The sequence below is a fragment of the Galeopterus variegatus genome, unplaced genomic scaffold, assembly GCF_000696425.1.
Source record: "Galeopterus variegatus unplaced genomic scaffold, G_variegatus-3.0.2 Scaffold1235, whole genome shotgun sequence".
Classification (NCBI taxonomy): domain Eukaryota; kingdom Metazoa; phylum Chordata; class Mammalia; order Dermoptera; family Cynocephalidae; genus Galeopterus; species Galeopterus variegatus.
In genome coordinates, this window is record NW_007727346.1 from 399,846 (window position 1) to 424,342 (window position 24,497).

General features: G+C 36.0%; 1 protein-coding gene across 1 annotated transcript in view; it reads left to right on the top strand.

Moving 5' to 3' along the window:
- The window catches only part of LOC103592889 (uncharacterized protein KIAA0825-like), a gene marked incomplete at its 3' end in the record, with an annotated part of 59,602 nt that extends 35,997 nt beyond the window's left edge, over nucleotides 1-23,605 (top strand). The window contains exons 7-9 of the mRNA XM_008575763.1: nucleotides 1,175-1,357; nucleotides 10,634-10,744; nucleotides 23,466-23,605. Coding sequence (XP_008573985.1) covers nucleotides 1,175-1,357; nucleotides 10,634-10,744; nucleotides 23,466-23,605 — 434 coding nt within the window. The remainder of the gene's footprint in view (nucleotides 1-1,174; nucleotides 1,358-10,633; nucleotides 10,745-23,465) is intronic.
- Between the last annotated feature and the right edge of the window lie 892 nt (nucleotides 23,606-24,497).

Sequence of the window (24,497 nt, forward strand, 5' to 3'; positions counted from 1 at the left end):
TATGTCTTTTCTTCATATTGATCGAACTTTGTCAGTGATATTTATTAATGAATCTTCAGTGTGAAGAGGAAGTTTTCTCTTGACCTGTACAATGTGTACATATATCTTGGATTAGTCATTGTTTATTTAGCAATTAGAGAAAGTGGATGCAAACTATCATTAACCCTCCCAAAAGGCAATTATTGATGCTTTTAGTATTCCAGTGGCCTTCAAGCATCATATAACCAAAACCATATATATGATTTAAATATAATATGTTATACATTAGTATATAAATTTCTTATATATGTAATGAATTTGAGGCTAAAATAACATTTTAAGTGATCCTCAAGCTGATTTTTTTTTTTCACTTTAAAATTTCCATCTTCTACCTCAGTTCTGAATTTCAAAGAAAAAAAAAGAGAGAAATTAACTGAGATCTGTTTAATTTAGTCATATACCAAAATAATCTTCAAACAGATCTTTGGGTCTCTATTAAAACTCAGAAAAGATGGAAACAAAGAAGTAAGTTTATAACAAAGGTAAATAATACGGCATGTTTTCCACATACTTATTAATTATTGTAAATTTCTGATTTAATTTAATCTATTATTTATTTAATTTAAGATTGGAAATTTGTGCTTCCATTGTCATTTATATTCATCTCCCACTAGCTGGAAGAACACGTTACCCGGTCTTGTAACTTCCTTTTGGTAGTTTACACTTGGGTAAGGAGAATTGTTCTATCGATTTTTTACCTACACTAAATGTGTGGATAATAGCAAATTTTTCTTTTCATCTAGCTTCTCTTTTGCTCACTGTAATTTCAAGGACAGTTTCTTGAGATTTTTGAACAGAATCCTGATATTGCAAAGTAAACATTTTTTAAAAAATAGCGCTATAGACCTCATCATCCCTAAAAATAATGGTATTATGTTTACATGAAAAAATTGCTATGCTTGTAGTTCAATGGGTCATTTCATCTAAGAGGAAGACCCTGTGAAAATCTAACACCTGGAAACTCAAAAGGTATCTTTGATGCTTTCTCTCTGTTTTTGATATCTGAAGCTCTGGTATCTAACCAAATTTTTCTATTCTTACGTATGCTTAGTAGAAGAGATTTACATGAATGTATATGCTAAGAAAAAAGATTATTTTGTTTAACATGATTTTCTTCTTTTTTTTTTTCCAATAGGCTTGATATCACAACAATTTTAATATGCACTGAGAACATGTTATGGCCAATTTGTACATCTGTACAGAAACTTTTGTATCCTCACGAGTATATAGATGATAAAATTTTTAAAATTCATTCCCATTGTAATAATCTGTTTACAACCTTAGTCATTTTGACTTCACCATTAACAGAATTATACAAGTAAGTATCAAATATATTTTATTTTTAGCTATTATATATAAAATAACATGATTTGACAAAGTTATTTTCATACCACTTATTGAATTGTGTGCAGCAGCAAATAGAAATTTTTTGAAGTGCATTTTTGATATTGTGAATTGGGCCACTTTATAAAACTAACACCAACCTACAGGGGTTTCTTAATTCTCAAAATAATTTAGTCCCCCAAAAGCATTATATCTCTACTGGTGAATCCTATTCAGTTGTTAAGCTTCTGATACAATCAGGAGCATTTTGAGCTTCACTATTTGAGTTGTTCAAATGATCAAAATATGTTTATGGGTTAGTTATTTCAGTCATTGCCTGATACTCTGTGAAAAAGAATATTTTATCTAGTTGCTATTGAAATTATATCTTTTTAAAAATATTTTTTAGTTCTAAATTTTATATAAAGTGATTTGCACTAATAAAAAGAATTTTTTAATGGTTCTAAAATATGCCCCAATCTGGAAATATGCCACACTTTTAATTGATCTGCCATCAATTTTAATACTTTTAATGTTAGGATTAAATATTACATTTTTAATATTAGGATTTAGTGTCTCAGCTAATAATGGCAAGTGGAAATAGAAAATGTAAAAACATTTTATTTAGCTGTACAGATAAGTTTAGAGAAATCTAAAAATTTTGAACCACTTTTGATTTCCGGTTAATTTGATTCAAATTTGTAATATAGAAGAGGTTGGAATATATCCTATAATAAAACATTAATACCATTTTGTTTAAATCCTCCTCCAAAATTGTTACTTTTATCTTGAAAGATGAACTAATTGTATATTCTTAGTTTCTTAGATAGCAAAAATTTCACATAATATTTCTGTTTCTTAGGATAAATTAGGCAAAGTGTTCCTTTTATAACATTCTGATAAAGGTGATATGCAAATCATGATGTTCAATAAGTTTAGAGACTTTTGTCTCTAAGGGTAATTAACTTTGATTTTATTTCCCCTATAATTTTGGTCTACTCTGACTTTCAACAAAACCATTGTTTACAGATTTTTCCTTCTGGCAACCTATGTTGAGAACTAATTTGAGAAATGGAGAATTTTTTCAAAAAGAGGAAGAAATAGTGAGATAAATCACCATAAGGTTGAGATTATACACATAATGGTTCATAATCATAAAAAGCTCAAGTCTAAAGCCCATAATAAATCCTGGTAAACTAAACTGATTTACCACAGATGAAAAAATTGCTATGCTTGTAGTTCAATGGGTCATTTCATCTAAGAGGAAGACCCTGTGAAAATCAGGAACTAAGTTGACAAATTTCATGGATTGGTCATGGTGAGCAATATTGAATTTCATGGTTTGTCACAGATGAATTGAAAAATTTTTACCCCCCAATGCGTTTGTAAAACAAATAAATTATTATCAAAGATTGCATATTTTGATAATAATGTGTTAACATACATTCATTATTGTTAACCTATGGCCTTTTGATACATTTTTTTAACAACAATGCAAGTACTCAAATCTCTGTGATTTCTGCATTAGATATTGCACTGTAACCTCATTCAGCAAATTTAAATTGCTAATTTCAGCTAGAATTACAGAACATTTTACACCATGCACTGCCTCTGATTTTTCTTAATATAAAACATAGACAGCTATATTGCTTTGAAGAATGAACAAAAGTCTAGATATACTTTAATTCTTTTTTAATAGTTCTCAGTTCAAAAAATTTTCAGAAATTTTATTTATTCATGTTGATTTAAACATTATGATTGTTTTTCTAGAACATAAGTCTAACCCTTGAAATATACTTTGCTTTGTACTGTCAAGGAAAATCTACAGGGCAGCATGTTCCTCACCAACTAGGGAGAAATATATGTGTGTTGCAAGAACTGTATTGACTTACTGAGCTTCTTTTCACAGCCAGGATATGAAGTTGTCATATTAGCATTTTAGAAAAAATTGTGTCTATCTCACATTAAAAAATTAAGCCATATGCTTTGAAAAAATGGTGAAAGGTAACAATCAGAAATTGATAGTATTGAATTTTTGTAAACTATACCTGACATTGTAATTCTATGTAATATGCTTTTTTGGAAGATGACTGCCTTTATTTCTGCAGTTCTGACAGACAACTGAATATGTTTTTCTTTCTGAGCTTAGCACAGGACCTCTAAATCCCAGGGCAGGAATACATGATTTTAAAATATTTTCAGGAAGAATGAAACCTGTTTGCAAAAATGTGTGTTCTTTTTTAACTCACCTTTATAGATTTCTGTTAGAATGCTATAAAAGGAGTACTTTAGGTTTGTCCTCCAGGGAAAAAATCCTGCTGAAACATAAAATATTCACCATGTATTTTCCAAAATGCTTATCACTTGTAGTTCTTTCATAAGGGCCGAGAAACTGCATACTTAGAAGCATACTCACGCACATTTGCACAGATACCTACCCAGTGGATACATATGTTGCATTTGCTTGCATAGACTATTATTTTTAGTCTGTATATAGCAAGTTAAGAATTAATTCCATGACTTTTGGGTAAATCCAATTTAGTTTCAATTCAACAAACATCGTTGCCTCCCTAGCCCCTGTGATTAAGCACAAGGGATACAATAGTGAGCAAGATGTAATATTTGCCCACAAGTAATTTATGACAGTCTGATAACATTTTTAACGTTAAAATTAAATAACAAATTTTTATATATCCAAAATGTTTTGATTTGTCTGATCCAACCTCCTAGAAGTAGAAACGTTTTGAAAATTGACTGTCCTAACATTTAATAACATGAAAGAGTGGGATTTCAGTACAAGTGACAACATACCAGGCAAAGGCTGGGGTCATCAGAAATAGGCCAGAATGTTGATTACTAAACCAAGGAATAGCAGACTCATCTTGGGGTCCACTTTGTGTCTGTCACTCATAAAGCTTTTGAGTGACTAAATTCTAAGATATTCCAATGCTGTGTCCATTGTTCTGTTTCAAGCTAATGTTAGGTCTTTTCAGGTTGAACTAAAACTTTGTTTTTTATACTTCAAGAATGACTGACACAGTTTGGAAAATAGTTAGGTAGTTCCTCAAAATGTTAAGCATAGAGTATGTTTAGGTAAAATGTTAAGCATATGGTGGAATGACCCAGCAATGAAAACATTTGTCCACACAAATATTTGAACGGGAGTGTTCATAGCGGCATTTTTTATAATAACACCAAGTAGAAGCATCCCAAATGTCCATCAGCTGGTAAATGGAAAAACAGAATATGGCATATCCATACAGTGGAATATTATTCAGCAATAAACATAAATAAAATACTGATACATGCTGCAGTAGAATGAAGGTCAAAAACACTATGTTAAGTGAAAAAAGCCAGACACATATTGTTTGATTCAATTTATTAGAAGTATCTACAAAAGCAAATCCATAGAGACAGAATGTAGATCAGTGGTTGCCGGGGCTGAGGGGAGTGGTAAATAGGGAGTGACTGCTGATGAGTACAGGGTTTCTTTTGAGGATAAACTGTTCTAAAATCAGATAATGATGAAGGTTCTTCAACTCTGTGAATATAGTAGAAAACATTTCATTGTGCACCTTAATAGGTAAATTTTGTGATATGTGGTATTATATATCTCAATATAGCTGTTAAAAATGAATATACCCTGAATGGAAATATGGAAATAAAAATAAAAATACATATTTAAAATGTAAAAAAAAAAAAGTCTGGCAGAATACAAAATGATCCAGAAAGTGACATTCTTGTCTTAGCTATTTTGTTTAGATTCACTGACTTCCTTTGTCTACACAAAATCAAACAGCTTTATGTGTGGTCCTAATAAGGTAAAATACTGGAATAGAGAGCCAGACCTTAACTATGGAGAAGGCCTATGTCCTGAATCTTTGGCTGGTTTCTGCTTTACTCTTTGGTCCAGTCTTATTTTATTTTTCCACCATGTGTCCTGTTCTCAACCTGTCCATTGGCTGTGTACCATCCATGACTGCTCTTCACAGATGGTCTCCAAAATTCATCCTCCTTTCCCCTATGCAGGGTCTGACAATGCCTTCCATTCATTCTTTCTTCTTTTCACATTGTATTTACTATGGACCTACCATGGGCCAAGCATTGTACTGGCAATTTTCTAACTTCAAATCATCATTTTATAATGTCAAAGAGTTGTTTCCATCATAAGAAATTCAAGCTAGGGGGCAGAAGAAATGTGGGGAAACATATTACATTACCATGGGTTACATTGATTTCTCTCACTTAATGACATTTAGGCTTCAACTTATAGCTGCATTGGTAATAATGCTGGTTTTGAAAGCAAAGGAGTGACTTAGAATTCTTTTTAAAATATTGAAGTAGATTAAATTTGGTTATCTCTATGTATTTATAGGTAGTTGTCTGTGATTTTAGGGCCATTGGAAAGGCTCACACCTTCTCAGTTATCCCAGGTTTCTAGTGCTGTCTCAGTAGTCCAGTTTCAAACTAATTCTACTTCTTCTGAGGCTGTGGTCTTCTCTTAGTATTTTTATTTATTGAACACCTCCAATGGCTCAGGCACCATGGTAGATGCAGATGATACAAGAAGTCTGACCTGACCCCTCTGGCCCCATAGAGCTTACATCCTTGGGCTACCTTAATTCTATCCTGGAGGTTTATTCCATTAGCATCATATTATGGGACCCAGTTTTCCTGGGAGGGCAGCCAAAAGCAGAGTGGCACAAGAGAAGTATAAAACCCAGCTAACTCTTTTTAGCTCATCTGTTCTCCTTTTTGATATGCATTGGACTTATTTCATTCTAGCAGCTGGCTTCATAAGCTCAAGGAGCCAATGAGTTTTGTTAAGGAGAAAAAGAAAGAGCAGCATAAGCATAGATCAGAGAACCAAAAAAGAATGAATCTAGGACAGAACGCTGAAGCAGGATAGTGTGGTTAGTCCAAAGGCAGTATGATGTCAATGAGAGGGAAGGGGCATGGGTTAGTTGATGTCGCAGGAAGGGTAAAGGCAAGGAATTTTCTCAAATTCACTTTTTCCCTCTGAGCAAAGCTATCTCTACAGCCTGCTAATTTAGGAATGTGAAGAAATATATTCTGCTTCAATTTATTGACAATTATTTATTTTTAAAGGAGTATTTAAATTTGCTATATCTAAGTTCTTTGTCTTGTGGAAAATATAATTCTATGACTCATATGATTGTATTTTACTCTCCATTATGAATTATTTAGAGCATCCTCCCTCTTAACGGTATACCAAAACATCATTAGAGGTTATCTAATAGCTAGCTCGTAATTTCATTCCCCCATTGAGGCTTGTGGTCCAATTTTCACCCTGTTATACTCTCCAGAATAATGAAACTAATTTGGGATCTTGCTGTGGAATTAAATGCTCATGCAGATCCCACTTCCTCTGAGACCATAAAATCTGCCATAACATCTCTTATAGCCAAATAACCTTACTATTACCAGTATGATTGAGAAAGTGTCAGTGGAGTAAAAGAGTTTAGGTACTGACAGAAATGTTCTGGAAAATACTATATTGCCAGTGGTTTGTAGAAAGAAATTTTAGCACCAAATAGCCATTCCATTATTATTAGATCCTCCATTATTTTTTGTAGTCTGAGAATAAAACTGTAGCTAGGCAACCATTAAGACTATCAGGAATTTCATGTCAGTTTTGAGATAGTCATCCTTCTCAAAAACTATTTGTAACTGTTGTCATCATACTGATACCTTACGTATGTTGAGCTCTTACTGTGTGAAAGGCGCTTCGCTAAGTCTTTTTTATGCATTATCACACTTAATCTTCACACTGACCCTGTGAGGTGATTATTATTATTAATCTTCATTTTACTAGTGAGAAAACTGAGGCTAAATAAATTGCCAAGCAACATTACGTATATAATTAAAGCACCTCCAGGATACAAACCCAGGCCACTTGGCTTTGGTACCGCTGCACGTGCCCATACACTGCCTCTAAATGACGTTCAGTGACCCTACACCTGTGGTATGGAGAAGACAAAAAAAAGTTAATGTAAAAAGACTGGAGGTCGAGTTAAGTCCTATGAAAAAACAAAGCAAAATAAGGACGTAGAAAGAGGATGAGGTAATGAAAAGGGATATATTCTACACAGGGTGGGCAGGGAAGACTGTTTAGAGGATGTTCTGAGGTAGAACAATTTATGAAGCTAGCTGAACATGATGAGAGAGGACATTCTAGGTAAGACATTCATTCTTGGATAAATAAGGTGGCCCCCAGATAACTGGACAAATGGGGGCTTATGCAAAGGGCTCAAAGAAGCAGGCGGAAAGTGGCATAGGCTAAGATACTACGTATCTTGGTCCAATCCTCCAGTCCCTCCTGTTCTCTCAGCAACCCTCCATCTTTTGTCCTGTCCTTTCCCTCAGTCTGCCACTTCCTTTCAGCCTGCTGCTTGTCCTCCGTCACATTGCACCAGCACCCTCCTCTGCCTCACTCTCTTGCTGTTTCACGTCCCCTGCACCCTCACTTTCCTGGCCTCTCTCTCCAGACTCTGGTATGCAGAGCTGGAGGCTATCACTCAGCTCTCCTTTTGTGCCTTCTGATAATCCCACTGTTTGTCCAATCTCTGGGCAGCTCCTTCCTTCATTGTTCTCCACTTTGGTCAACTCCCGACCTTACCCCATCCACTCTTTGTTAGCAGATGGCCTTGCCCCTGTATTTCTCTGAGAAAATGCAGACCACTAATGCACTTTAACTTCTCATCTCTATTCTCAATGATTATTTTGGTCCCTACTCACCTCCACGACCTTTGATTGGTCTCTGATCAATGTGCCTTTTTTTTCCCCCAACTAAAGCAAGTACCTGAGCTCTTGACTACATTTACCTCTTACTCCATGGCCTCAAGGTTTTAAATATTCTTTCTATTTTCTGGCTTCTTCCCCTAAGCATCTCCTGTATTGAAAAACATTCCTCTTTTATTTTTTATTTTAATTCTCAAAATACATTGTAGTTGATTTTCATGCCCCTTTATCCGTTCCTTTCCACCCCATCCCCTCCCCCCCCATCGTATCTGTTCACTTGACTTAAATAGTTCAAGGAATTTTTGTGGAAAAAACATTCCTCTTTTACTGTCGTGCTTCCCTCCTAAAACAGTTTGCACTCACTGTTTGTACTGTTGTACCTACCTTTCACTCAGTGTGCTGCAACTAGACTTCTACCTTCACCATGCTCAACAAAACCACATGGGCAAGGTCTTCCATACATACTAATCTCTAACTCCAGTGGATTCTTTTCTTCTTACCCTTTCTGCAGCTTTTGACACTATTGGCCATTTTTTCTCCCATTAGCTTCCTACATCACTTTCTCCTGGCTCTTTGCTTACTTCTCTGATTCTTCCTTCCTGATTTCATTTGAGTGTTTCTTTTTCTCACCTCACCCTTTAAATTTTGATGTGTTCTAAAATTCTGTTCTTGACCATCATTTCATTTTACACTTTTTTTTTAGTAAATTCACCCATTCCTATGGCTTCACCATTATGCTGATGACTTCCACATCTTCAAACCAGATATCTTTTGTTGTGTTAAGTCAGTGAATTCAAGTTCCTACTGGATGCCTCTCTTCAGATACTTGAAATGTCTGCAGCCCCCTCAACATATCTAAAACTAAGTAAAATACCTGCGATTCATCCTAGGCTTCTCCCTTTTCCTTAACTTTCCCCTTCTCTCTTCCCCCTCATGCCATCACCAACCCCATGTCACCAGGGGATGAATGTTGTTAATTCTATTAATTTAACATTTTTTATATTTGTCTCCTACTCACTATCTCCTCTGTCTATTATCGTGTTATAGGTTCCTATCCTCTTTTGACTGGTCTATTGCAATATCATCTTCATTATTTCCCTTCTTCTAGCCTTGATCCCATCCCACCTACTCTCCTCACTATTGCTGAAGTGATTTTTCTAGATATAAAACTGCTAGTATTACTCTCATGCTATACACTTTTCAGTGATTCCTCGTCGGTACAAAGTCCAGACTCCTTTAAAATGCATATCCTGTGGTACAGGACCTAGCTTCTGCCTGCCTCTCTAGCTCATACAGCAGAATGCATGCAATGGAAATATTACAGCTGATTTTGAAGCCTATTTAAGGAATTTTGTTCTGACCTGAAATTTGGTGAGAAAAAAATGGTTTTCAATGAGGAGGTGATATATTAAATGTCTAAAAAACTTCCAAGTATATTTAATTGGAAGATATTCTATTCAGCAAGACAACCAGGGGAGACAAGGATCAAATTTGGAAAATGTGGATACAAGAAGCAAGATGTGGAGTGAAAAGATAGGGATGGGTTTTCAAAATGGAATTCTATTCTGCATATCATTTAGTACCAAAAGACACTATTGTTCCTGTACTATGTGTAAATAGAGACAGTACCACTTCAAATAATTCAATTTTTAAAATGTTCCCAGTCATCACTCTTATCTCTGTGTGAGTAAATATAGTCTCCTGTTATTATAAAATTTTTATTAGCCAAGCTGTCTACTAAAGATTTTATGTAACTAATCCTTTCTTATAATGTCAAGATTTGTAGTTGAATTTGAGCCAATCTCGAAAAACGTTAGTCATTTCCCAAAGATAGTTGTAGACCAGGTATTCTGGCCAAATTGTTCTAATTTTGAAATCATAGTCATGAATTTTACAATTAAATTCTCCTTCAATTAAATTCCCTATCTAGACTGTTAAGAGCATACAGAACTAATTATAAATTCTCACTAATTGTTTAGTATTTGTAAATCACTTTAAAGATTAAAAGAGTTACCTTCATGCTAAACATTTTTCCATTAATGAAACAAATATAACAAAATATCGGCATTTATTGGATTCAGTTTGAGGAGGATCCAGTGGGATATAAGAATACTACTTATGGGAGACATAAGTATTATGTCATTGTATTATTCTTTATGCATTTATCTTTGACAAATTTTATAATGTGACATTTTTAAAAAATTAAATGATAATGGCATTGTTACACCTCCCCAAATGTAAGTAAGGATTGTTATAGAGAGGTTTATAAAGCTCCCAAGTTTCAACTCATGGTTTTTCACGGCTGTATTGACTTGCCTGCCTGGCACCTGCACCACCTATTAACATAAACCCCAAGTGGATGAAGTGAGTACATTGTCCATTCTAGCTCAATACCATTTTGTGTCAAAATTGTGTAACTGAATACTAAGTAAAAATCAAAAGTTATTTCAATGGTCTTCACAGTTAATATTTCCCATATATTCTGAAATAATTATTTGTGTTTCCCTAGGACTTTTCAGCATGGCCTGGATGAGTCTGCTTCACATTCCTTAAAATCATTTTTCAACCAACCTTTACATTGGGTTTCGTGCATATCACATTTCTACCCTTCTTTACTCAGGTGAGAACCTCTACATGCCATACTATCTATAATTCTATGATTCCTTTAAAAATTTAATAGAAACTTTTATCCATGGATATAAATACATCTTACAAAAAGAACTTACAACTTTTAACAATAGGGAGGTAAGTAAAGAGCATTATTTCTCTTTTTTTTTTAGTTCAAGAATCCAAGGCACACTACTCATAATCATTCCATTAACTTATTGCTTTAGTGATGAAATGGAAAACTGAATTTTTGGAATTTAGTTCTATTTTAAAACATCCTTTTTGGTCTATGACTAGGGATTTGACAATTCTCAGCTAATTATCATAGACAACAAAACTGGATAGTTTATGTAACTAACTCAGAGCCTTAGGTAGAAGTTGAGAGAGAATTAACTTTTAAAATTATGAGTAGGATCTTTCACTTTTATTATTTAATTAACAGCATTTAAAAACAAGGAAATCATTTGCAGTATGAAATGTACTTCCAGAGTAATTTGATGACATTTTGTGGCATTATGTGGAATGGCAGTTTGACTTTTTGCTGAGTATGTCATTGGAATGTACCTTTCCTTGGTATCTGAGAATAAAAATATCATGTGTAGCTAAAGGAGATATTGTTAATCCCCATACATTCTATGGGGAAATACACTATCAGCAATTTCATCATCTAAATCGACTGACTGTTATCTTTCTCTTATGGAACAAGAATCCCACCCATATATAGAGGGTATTAAAACCTCATATGCAAGTCTTTATTGACATGACAAACATTACTGCTTGCCAACTATTTGCCTGCCCCTGTATCGGTAATGGAGAATCCAAGAATAATGAGACATAGACCCTGCTTTCAAGGACTAAAGTGTATTGTTATTACTTCACTTACCTGTAAAACTTTGTTAACATCTCTAATTAATTACTTATGATTGATTCCTGAAAATAGAATATCCTCAACACTCTGTCATATCAATATCCTGTCATCTTGCAAGTAAATATATTTTATGTCATTCAGAATTAAATAACCAACTCTTTCTACTCAGTATTGCATAAATAAAAATTAAACAACTGGATCTTTTACAGTGTGAATTAAGCAGACAAGCTGTATCATTCTCATGAGTTCTAAACTTCTAAACATATTTGTCCTCTATGTTGTTATCACATTTGCTTCAATCTATTTTTATTGGCTTCTTTTATTTTGTATCTGAAACCACCAGAGTTATTCCCCTTCTTACAGGTGTAGCCCTGTAAGACTTCTACTTGCAGGCTTGTGCAGTTAAGCCCAGCAAGAGGCCTGGGAAGTCAGCAGGAAAATGGGTTTATCTTTCAAATAGCCAATTCTTATATTTAACTTCTTTCTCTTTTCTATACCCAAAGCAAGCAAAAATGCAACAAGACATTTCTTTCTTTCAGCTTCTATTCATCGACGAATCCGCACTGCTATCCTATCACAAAGATTACAACACGAGGGTGACTATTCAGCCCATAGTGGAAATGCAATTTGATGCAAGTTTTCTGGAGGGCATTTTAATAATAAGTATCAAAAAAACTTAAAAATATTTTCTCCTTTATCCAGCAATTACATTTCTAAGAATCAACCATAAGAAATTAATCAGAGATGTTGACAAATATTATATGTAAAGATGTCCATCGAAGTATTATTTGTAAAAGAAAAAATGGAAATGCATCTTCTAATGTATGATATTAGACAAATCTGTTATGGAATATCCATATGATAGACTTCTGTGGAGTCATTAAAAGGGTTGGTTTAGAAAAATATTTAATGACATAGGGAGATATAGTTACAGGGAAAGTGCAGGTTAGAAATTATGAAATCATAAAAGCCAGCCAGATTTTTAGAGTGATAAGTGTGTACCAGACATGGTGCCAAGAGTTTTACCTACATTATCTCTTTTAAACTTCACACCGGTTCTGTGAGGTAAGTAGCTGAGGGCTTCTTTTATGGAAAGCAAAGTGATGTGTAGGTAGTAACTTTATGAAGAGAACAAAGCTGGGAGGTCAGGCTCTGAACTCAGCCTTTTCCATTCCAAAACTCAAGCTCTTAACAACTCCACCTCCACCTTTCAAAGGGAAAGCAGTTCAAGATGATGTTAACAGGTATGCATGAAAAATCATTGCCCTGCACAAACAAGTTGGTCAATTATTCAATATGTAAAGTCTCTTTTTTATGGCTTGACTTTTCAGGGCCTCAGATGTGCTAGTGTTCAGTGTTTATCTCTGCCATGGTCTGAATGTGTCCCCCAAATTTCATATGTTGGAGACTTAACCCCCAAAGCAACAGTGTTGTGATCTGGGGCCTTTGGGGAGATGTTTAGGTCTCGAGGGTTCTGCCCTCGTGAATGGATTAATGCCATTATAAAAGGACTTGCAGAAGTGGGTTTACTCTCTTTTGCTCTTCCAATTTCTGCCATGTGAGGGTGCAGCAGGAAAGCCCTCACCAGATGCTGGTGCCTTGATCTTGGACTTCCCAACCTCCAGAACTGTGAGAAATAAGTTTCTGTTCTTTGAAAATTACCCAGTCTGTGATATCCTGTTATAGCAACACAAAATGGACTAAGATAATCGGTCTCCAAAGGAGGGATCTAGTATGCAGAGTCTCCAAACTTGCTGGATGAAAGAACTCTTGTTTCCCAGGGGATGAGTACTTATTGGAAGGTGGGACACAACTCAGAAGTGCTGAACTATGCTATGCTACCACATTTAAAGCACACAAAAAATACCTATAGAAAAATTAATATTGAAAAAACATGTCTTGGGGGGTTTATAGTTTTATCTCCTTCAAAACTCCATTTTTCACCTTAGCAACTAAAATGAACTTTTCAAGGAAATACAGAAGTTGGATGACGACAAACTAAAAATATATTAGGCGAGTCTTTTTTGGAAAAGGGAAATTAAGGGAATCTTTTTTGGAAAGCTGAGAGGAGAGCTGACTGAAATAGTTAATATTATGAAGGATCTTAGTCATTAGTCTATTTGCTTATTTGTAACTGTACCTTATTTCAAAAAGGATTTAAGTCAGCTTTTAGCAATGTTAAGTTAATTAATTAACAGTAGGTGAGAAGAAAGGAGAAGGACATGAAATTAAGACTTAAAATAAGAGCTATGAATGGATCAACAGATGTATGGACCAAGCATTTGTCTATAAGCTTACTAGAGAAAACCATGAAGTATATAATGCATAAAACGGAATTTTTCATGTTGTCTTAGAACCCTGCAAATCAAGTTTAGAAGAGTTTGCTTTAGGAAAATAAATGTATTTTCGAAGCAAGAAGTAAATACTGTATTCAGGCTAACAATGTGAGTTGATTTAGAAAGGGTAATCAGTTTCATACTAAACTAAGGTATGTGGAGAATATGAGGAGTTTTCAAAAAGTTCACGTAAAGATTTGTATTATCTTTTAACTACATTTTTCCATGAACTTTTTGAAGTACTCTCGTAATCTGAAGGTTAGTACTATGACACCATATTGTACTCTCATTTAAATGTTCAAGAGAGAATATTGTCTGGATCAATTACAGCATGTTGCATTATAATGCTTTCTGTTATTTTCCAAACTTTCATCTTCACGTGATTCTTTAAACATTTCCAAATATTTTTTAGGTCTTCCTTAGCTAAGTAGGTTATAAGTACACCCTGAATCCAAGTAGCATGCTCAGTTTGAGTAAACAGACCATTCACTTTACACTGCTCATTTTCTTTTGTGTTGACAACATGATGTTTTGATTAATGGCCAGTCTGTCCTGAGCTGTAGATATTTCTTTCTACTGTGCTTTTGTTTCTATTATGCTTTTACCCAATGTAATCCTGTTTTTTATTTTTATATATATATATATTTTTCTCCCTAAAATTTTACTTCATCAAATTGTATGTTATATGAGTCTTTCCTTTCATCCATGTCACCAAGATGCATTTCTTCAATAAGTGCATTTTAAAAACTTTTTCCATGTAAGGCATCATGCTAGGTGTTAATGGTGAGGAAAGAGGCTGGCAGTGAAGTTGGAGACAAAGTCCCTTTCCTCATATTGATACCTGTTGGTGAGGAATGAAATCTCAGTTACCTACTTGACAACATCATACAATACCATTGTCCACTTCCTCCATCTTGGGATATTCTCCTGATTTCCTCCTGAGATATTCTCAATTTCCTTCTTCTTTTCCTGTTGCTACTTCTCTTTCTCCTTTGCAGGTTCATCTACTTTAACCTGGCCATTAAATATTGGGTGCTGCAGTGTTCTATCGTATAATTCTTCTTAGATGATGTTATCATTCCTGTGGCTTCCTGTACTCCCCGTGGGCTCCACCCCTCCCCCAAATTCATAGGTCTAATTTTAACCTCTCCTAAGACTACAGACCCATATATTTGTGGGTGCCAACCAAACATGAGTACCTTCTTGAGGTTTACACCTGGAAACCACAAAGACACATCAAACTCAGCATGACCAAAATTGAACTTAGGAAATATATTCCCCTCTTCTGTTATTTCCTATGTCAGCTACTGGTATGTCCATCCAATTGTACAAGCCAGAAATTAAGGAGGAAACCTGGGTTCTTCCTTTTTTCTCTCCTACATATCAAAATCCATTACTGAGTCTCATTAATTTTAATCCTAGTATCTACTATCCATAGCACCACTTTTGCTTTAATCTGTACCACCATCATCTCTCTCCTAACTAATGCAGTAACCTAGCATTCTTCCCATGTATATGTTGACTTCCATTTCCAATGCTCTCCAAACTGCAGCCAGAGTTTTCTCAAACCCAAATCTATTTTCAAAACTCAAATTTTATTATGTCATACTTATGGCTAAAAGCCTTCCACAAATTTCTATTTGTCCTTGAATATACACAAAAAATTTTAGCATATCTTATAAGATCTACAAAGGTGCAATTCTTACCCAGCTCTCCAACCTCTTCTGATACTTATTACCCCATAAACTCTGCTTTCCACACCTTAGCCTTTTTACATTTCCTTGCCATGCCCTGCTCCTTTGTGACACTGGATCTTTGCACATGCTTTTCCCTTTCCCTAAAATGCCTTCCTCCTTCACCTAGTTAATGCCAGCTTATCTTCATATCTCAGCTCAAATGTGACTTCTCCAGGGAAGCCTTTCATCTAACCTAAAGACTAATTCACCTGTTTTTGTTACATCTTCTAATAGCATCTTTTGCTTTCCTTCATCGAGTTTTCATAATTATAATTTTATCTTTATTTGTATGATTATTTAAACTATATATGTATCCTCCACTGAATTCCATAAGAATATAAGAATAGGAACTATCTGTGTTTTGCTTACTGTTGTGTCCCCATGGTATTGCACATAGAAGTCAGGTAACAAATATCAGTTTAATGAATAAAGGAGTGAATGAACAAATGAGTTTAAAGTAATATTGAATCAGGTATGTACCATATAAAATGGTACAAACATTCAGTCTGAGTGGTAAAGCTCAGGCATGGGAAGCACAGTCTTGATGAGGAGGTGACTTCTAGTATCCTTAGGTGAGAACATCTGGGGAGGAGGACAAAAAGAGTTTTGGTCTCCAAGCTGTTGCTGACAAGCTACGCCATAGGACTGAGGAGAAGGACTTAAAGAGCTTGTGCTCTGATGAGGTGCCAAGCACTGACATAGAGCCAACAGCCAGGGGAGAAGTAATGAGAGCTTTTTAACACCGAAGCTCTTAAATGGCTGTTCCTGAGTGTGAACGGATGAGCAGCTGGATCTTTGAAAAGATTTTCAGAGGGAAAGTCAGTATCTGTGGAGCAATTATTAAAAGATGTGAAAATGTCAGCTGAACTAGGTACTTAATATACCTAGATATCTTAGTTTATATCTCTCCTTTTCTATTATGATTTAAAGGTATTATGTAAATAAGGATACAGAAATGGAGCCAGCAAGGTGATGATAGAAAACAACTATAGATTTTCATGTTGGTTTATATACTCACTTAGTTTTGTGATCTTGGAAAGTTAGTTAACACGTGTGAACTTTAGTTTCCCCATATATGAAATGGTTTATATTTTGGTGAGGAATTTGAGACGTAAGTACAATACCATCTTATTCGTCTACTTGAAAACAGCATGCACTACCATTGTCTGCTTTCTTTGTCTTGAAACATCTTCTTCCCTTAACTTCTGAGGACTCTCATGAGAGAGTTATGAGGATTAAATGAGCTAACGTGCCTCCGTGGCACCCATCCCGTAATACTTACTAAACAATCATTCATAACTGCTGTGTTAGTGAAGAGTGATATATTTCAGAAAGTGGCAGATTTTATCAATTATCTAAACAGATTAAAAGGACCTCCTACAAGGGTGATGCAGTGGAAGGAATATTGAACTGCTTTCTCATTGGATGCCTGCACTTATCAGAGTGTGGTACTGAATGAGACCTTTCTTGAACTCCATGTGAAGAGCACTATCTGGTAGACAGGGACCGATAATAGTCAACGGCTCCAGAGAGATAACTTCCCCTCAAAAGAGATGGCTGGGTGATTCAGTGGTGTCCAGTGTTTCAGTGATTTAGGTGCTAGATCAGCACTTTGGAGAGAGCCCAAACTGATAGCTGAAATGTCATATTATTTTAAAAATTAAAGTTAGATTTTTATATATTTTTAGAAACGGGATATGCTAACTCATAACATTAACATGTGGATCTAGGGCCATGAATTTTAGGTACTAATGTCTTTAGGTGATTTTTGGAAAATGGGATCATCCAAAGTGAAAAGGTTAATTTGCTCAAATCAGGAGGTAAGTACAGATCCTCATAGGTCGAACACCTATCCTCTAAGTTGTGCACCAGATAGTGTAGATACAACCGACTTTGAAAAATAAGGCTCTTAAGAATATAAATCTATATTAGTGGACAATGTTATTTAAAAATCAAGGCAAATCCTATATATGTAAATGTGCAGGTAAATCCTGTCTGGTTTCTACTATTGAATCATCTTTAATTATAAAGATCATAGACACTTTGCTATACCCATTATACAGATCAAAATATATGCAAGGATTTTCAATGCTATAACTACATATGATTTACACACTTTTGGTTAAAGTGATGAAAAAGTATTTTGGGTATTTTTTCCCCACAACTTTTTCTTCAGGTACTAAAATGATCGTCCAAAGATGACAAAATTTCTTTAAATGTTTGTCTTTACTGCTTTTCCTAGAAAGATTTTGAAGGATAAGTTATGGAAAGCCCAGAGTAGTACAGTCATATGCAGACTTCCTCTCTGCTTTTGTTTTCTTACATTAGGGCTTTTCCCCTTGGTTTCTTTTTGGATATGTCCTTGCCTTTGTTCTCTGAATCATGTTACTTATAGTCTCTGATATAAATATGGTCCAGTAATCCATGCCAGGAATCATCTGGTCAAAATCAGTCTCTAGATACCTTGAATAACATGGATTCAATTTTGGAATCAGCTCTGAGACCAAAAACTTGATTTCAGGTCAAAAACATGATCTCCTCAATCAGGAGACTGAGTAAGCTAAACATCTTCAGTAATGGAAAATACAGCCTACTCACCAAATGTCAATCAGGTTGAATGGGAAAAATCTGGAGGAGTAGAATGAGCGTGAGTTTTGAACTCAGAGAGAATTGGATGCAAAATCTAGTAGCCACCTTTTTAGCTAAACGACCTTGGACTAGTTTCTCAATATTCCTGAAGTTCCCTCATGCATATCCTAGTTTGGATTTCCCAAAGAAGCAGACCCTGAGACAAGGATCCAAGTTAGTTTATTTTGTAAGTAGAGGAAACACTGGAAGGGATTGTGTAAGTGAGAAAACGAAAGGAAGACAGCAAATACAGATTTGTGTAATCAAGCCAACTACCACAGGAGTGACTTGAACTTAAACCTTCCAATGAAATTCTGAGAAGCAGCGTAAGATATATATTTCAGAGTTATCTTGCCAAAGGAGCAAGGATGCCGAGGTATTTATATACCAACTCTGATCAGCCATTGGTTGAGGGCTGCTCCTGGGGTATCAGTTCCCTGACACTTACAGCATGTTTTGCTGGAAGGTAGAGAAACACAGGCTCTCACAGAGGTAAGTCAGTCTGTGTGAACTGAGAGGTAAGGGCAAGTTGATGTGGAATCTCTGACAACATCTGCTATGTTCTGCTTGCTCCACTGAGATCCACTCATTTCCTATGATAAATTTCTGAGTCCTATCGTTGATTCTTCAAAGTTTAATTACATTAGAGTCAGTGGGACAGGCTAGAGTACCCCCTGCTGCAGTTATTTCTCAGTCTGAAAATGGTATTCATCATTACATTCTTCTACCACCTATTTCATCTTACCCTTACCATTGGCCATTGCATCTGCTGATTTATATTGCTTGCCCAGTGGAGTCACTGAGACCTTCATCTTCAAAGGGTTGAGCCCCCAGTTACCATTCCCTTACCAGACTGTGGTTGCTGCAGTCTCCTCTAAAAGGGTTATTATCAGTTATGAAAGCACCAAGAGATGCACTGGTGAATCTGTTGAGTTACAGATACTCCTCCATGCTACTTTTATGCAGCAGCAACCCTAGCTCCTCATAATAATTAGGATTAATCACCCTTGCCAATATAGTGACTCCTTTCTTTGCCCGATGATACTGCTGGCATGGGGAGTCAAAAATGACCAGATGTAGTGAAATCCTAACTGGTCCCCTGGTAGAGGTGTGCACACCCCATCCCACCATGGAAACTAGAACCTCTGCTCCCACAGAAGCTATAGTTATGATGATGGAAAGCACATATTTACATATTTACCAAGTGGTTCATCAGGCACTTTGGCAAGGGGAACACCTTCTACTTTCACCCATTAGCTCCCAGACCTGTGTAGTTAATCTGTGGGAGTCACAGTACCATAAAATGACTGTTGGTTCAACACAAATATCAAATCTTGACAGAGAGTGCCCCAACACTGCTAGTTGTCATCCCCAAGCTGTGCATTTCAGAGTCCATTCCTATATTCTACTAGTCTGGCAGCTTCTGCACGACATATATATGAAAGGATCAATGAATGCCATGGTGCATATATGGTGAGTCGTATGGCCTGAGCAGTAAGGCTGCTTATATCACAGTCTAAACCTACCAGAGAGACTTCTTTTGGCCTGGGCCTTATTCACAATTGAGTTGGATGTCAGGACAGTATACACTGATACAGCTAAGATTTTTTTAACTTTCTATTGCAGTATGAGTACATACCAAAAACCTGTGGAAATTATAAGTGGACTAATTGATGAATTTTTATAAAATAAACTCACCTGAAGACAGCTAAGATTTTTCCCAATGATGCTATAAAAATAATTTGTTAGTTTCATAAACCAGTACTGCTTGAACCCCATTACTACCTGGATTTGAAAATTTTTTCAGGCCAATTCATGACCCAGAAATATAGCACTTATTAGACTATAAGCCTAATACAATCCAGCTATAAATTCATTCTGTCTCTCAGTATAAGCTTTATGAGTTCTACTGGATTTATAAATTTTCATTCTCTTCTTTGTATTATAGTAGAATTCAACATGTACATATTTGGTACATACATACATATATATAAAATCTCCCTTTCTGTCATTTTTTTGTGCAGCTCATCTCACTTTCACAGCTCCACCAGCTCAAAGGATGAGGGAACATATGCTTCTCCATATGCCCAGCACAGACTCCTCAATGCGTTTATTACTCAGAGCTTGGTGATTGAGGAATGTTTGTACTATTTTATTTTTCCTCATAGTGAGTCATTCTACTGTACATTTCAAAATCTGTGATGAGTTGAACGATCCAAGTACTGAGGTACATTTCAACAAACAGCTTTCCATCTGGTAAATGAGAGATTTTATTTATAACCAGGTACTCAGAAACAGTGGTATGAAATGACATTCAAATTATTTTGTTTTATTACATGACTGAAGGGCTGAGCAAAAACACTAACCACCTCCAATTCATTCTCCATCCTTCAACCAAATCAGGAAATTCCTCTGCCTTAAACTCTTCAATGGGTACAAATTCCCACCTTGGGATAATGAGGCCCTCCATGATCTAGCTCTTGTCTCTTTCTTCAGCCTGTTTCTCAAAGATCCCCCTCCCTTCCTACACTCCAGCCAAACTGGATCTTTCAGTTCATTAAATGTATCCTTAAAGCAGCACTCAACTCAAGCATAATATATAGGTAGGAAATGTTCACAGACCAAGTCAGTTTTAATATACAACTTACTACCAGCTAGCTGCTTTTCTTCTACTGACCCCCAAGGGAGCTTCTAGAAGTCAGCCTTCAGGGTTTAGGATGGAAGTAGGGATGGCCATGTGAGGATTTGCTTCAGTTTTTCAGTCCAAGGGGCACACCTATTAGATTCTTTCTTTGGCATCATATTTGGAATTACTGCAAAAGCCAGAAAAATCACGGAAAATAATTCAGAACTCCTGGAATGCTCAGAACTGGTGAACTTGATTCCTCTAGCTGAAGAGTTCAGCTAACTCTACCCCACCAACTGCCCAAGGAGTTACTCTGTTTCAAGTTACATTATCAGAGTTTTACATGGGAAGCCTTGGTTGGGCCAAAGTTCAAGCACAGGCTGAAGGATTTTACACATCCTATGGTTATGAGATGTTCCAAACACCAAGCCAAGGCAGGGGGAGGGTGCTTTGAAACGTCTTCATTTTATATCTTTGAATCCTCACTTTTGCTTACCCAACTTTCTGGCAAAGCATCCTTTTTAAAAAGAGTTTGCCTACCCATGTATGAGCAGACAAGTCAATCAGAATATGTTTAGTTCACTGGTAGAAGTTTTGGGTATAAAACCAGTGTCTTTATGAGGCTTGAATCTGGGTGAAGAGATAAAACTCTAATTGATGAAATAATATAGTGCTAAAATGTATATATTTGCCATAAATGCTTTAACTCAGAGTGAGAGAGACCATTGTGAAGAGAAGTTTTCAGTGAAGACTTCACAGAGAAAGTGGGATTTTTGCAGCAGATTAAAGGATGGGTAGGTTTAAGATAAAGGTAAATGGTTATAGGGAGTTGGTTGCGTGTATGGTGGTGTTTTAGTCAGCTCAAGCTGCTATAGCAAGTGTACCATAGACTGGATGGCTTAAGCAACAAACTTTTATTTCTCACTGTTCTGGAAGCTGGAAGTCCAAAATGGGGGTACCAGTACAGTCGGGTTCTGGTGAGGGCCTCTTCCAGGTACCAATAGCCAACTTCTTGTCTCCTCATGTTGGAAGGAGGGTGAGCTGGCTTTTTGGCCTCTTCTTGTAAGGACACTATTCCCATTCATGAAGGCTCCACCTTTGTGTCCCAATTACCTCCCAAAGTCCCCATTTTAAGATACTATCACATTGGAACTAGGGTTTCAACATACGGGTTTTGGGGGGACACAGGCATTCAGTCCATTGCAGGTTACAGCCAAAGCCAACCTATATGAACACAAAGGCATAGAGGCAGAAAAGATGATGTTAACTGGTCTTATCCCCACTATCTGTGCTTCAGAAAGCACTGCATAGAAGAGTAGTTCTCAAGCCTTAACATACCTCAGAATTCCCTAGAGAGGGCCTCTTAAAACAGATTTTTGGGGTTCATCCCTGAATTTTTGATGGGATGAGACCTGAGAATTTGCATTTTAACTAGTTCTCAAGGATGCTGATGTTGCTGGTCTGGGGCCCAAGCTTTGAAATCACTGGTCTAGGCTGTGTTGATAACTGGCTGGCTCACCACTTGGTAAATTGCATCCACTAATGATAACGCCGTCAGTTGTCTCTCTCAGCAACACCCTTTGCTCTGCATTGTTTTCTGCTCTGAGGCATCTCATGCTCATTCACACTTCTACATCACTCAGTCACACCTTTCCTTGCCAATGCCACCCTCTTCCCATAATCCTTGTGGCTGCCACCAGATAGAGTTTGACCATTTCCTGCCTTTTTGTTTTGTTGTTGTTCCAAGCTGATTTCCCATGTCGTGACCTTTAGCCAACCTAAATTTTGAGATTTTAGAAGGAAAAAAGGTAAATAATGTTATCAGCTTTCAATTCCTACTGTACTTTCTGATCTTCTGCTGATTCATTGGCAAATGAAAGTGGTGATGTGGGGGACCTGATTTCGATTTTCTGTTCAACACTGATGATAATTTTGCAAGTAGAAGCTTATTTGCCTTGGAATTATGTATCTTTGATGAAATGATTACCCAAGTAGGTAGCAGTCTGTCTTTTAGCAGCAATTCTGATAACCGTATGTTGATTTAAGGCTTTACATATTAAATAATTAGATTACAGTTGACCCTTGACAGAAGCTTTGAATTCCTTTAATTTTATCAGCATTCGTAGAACATAGCCAGAACCTATTTGAACTTCTTTCCATGAATAATGAAAGGAGTTAATAGCACATAGTAGGCATTCATTATGTATTTGGTGAATAAATAAGTGAATGCATTCAAAATAAATGCGTACATGATTTTTCCCCCATGAAACAAAAACAAAGTTCCATGAAATATAAGCATGATTATTTTGTATCAGTTTTAAATTTGGGAGGCTACCAAATGTTAATTTGCTTTTAGCTAGTTGAGATTAAATGTAATTCCTTCCCTGAGCAACACTAAAGTAAGTAAGCATGAAAGCATTTCAGAATAATCTGGGAGGAATTGACATTTAAAGGAGTTAGCATTACATCTGTACTTTAAGGCTATTAATTTCATAGATAAATTAACTTCATTACTCCATCTTTATCTTGCATTTTGAAAGGACTCCATCAGCTGGAGGATTGAAGGCTGAGGGTCAATTGAAACTGCTCTTATCCCAGCCAAGCTGTAATTGGAACCTGCTTCTGGAAACCCTACTGCATCATGATGGTCTTTTACTGAGAATCTTGCTGAAGAGCTCAAGTGAGTATTTGTAGTATAAGAATGTCCTTAAAAAACCTAGTCATTGCTCCAGTTGAATGAAAGTTTGTTTTTCTACTCAAATATTGGCAGAAGAATGTAAACCAACTGCATGTATCCATAGTCAGCAGGATTAGCAGCTGGCAAAATATTGAGTCGCTTTACCTACCTATCTATTTGAACTTTTTTTTTCAGGAACTCTGAATGAGGGAAAACAATATTTTTATATGACACTGTTCTATCACAACTACCATTATATGGAAATGTATCCATATGCAGCATTTGAAATGCCTAAGACAGTTTCATAGGAATGCAGTTATATTTCCAAAGCACAGGTCTAAATTGGACCCAAGGAGAGAGAGAGAGGAAAGAGAGGGGAGAGGGAAGGGAGAGACAGGAGAGAGACAAAGATTGCATTAGAGCAACACCAGAAATGTTAGTGTATCATGAACAGTGCTTATGCAACTTATAAACAAGAAAGCTGTGGCTTACAGCCATATCCAAGGGGGCATGGAGAAATAATCATGAGAAAATTATGAATGGAAATTAAGAGAAGAACATACTTCTCTTAATTAGATTTTTTTCCCCTGTGAATGCTATTTTAGGAAATAGCAAGTAAAGTTATGCCAGTATAATATTATATCACATTGCTGACCCCTTCATCTGTGAAGAGTCTCCTAACCATGTTCACATATTCATATGCATTTCTTATATTCTATACCACATGTGAAGCCAGATTAGTCTTATCAATCACTAATTTCACTATAGGTTTCCCACATCAAAATCTTTTTTCTCTAGTTCCCCATCACCTGCAGGACCAAATCCAGGTACTTCAGCCATTCTCATATGACCCCACGCTCGTTTTCTCACCTTTTTTCCCACTATTCCTTTGCAC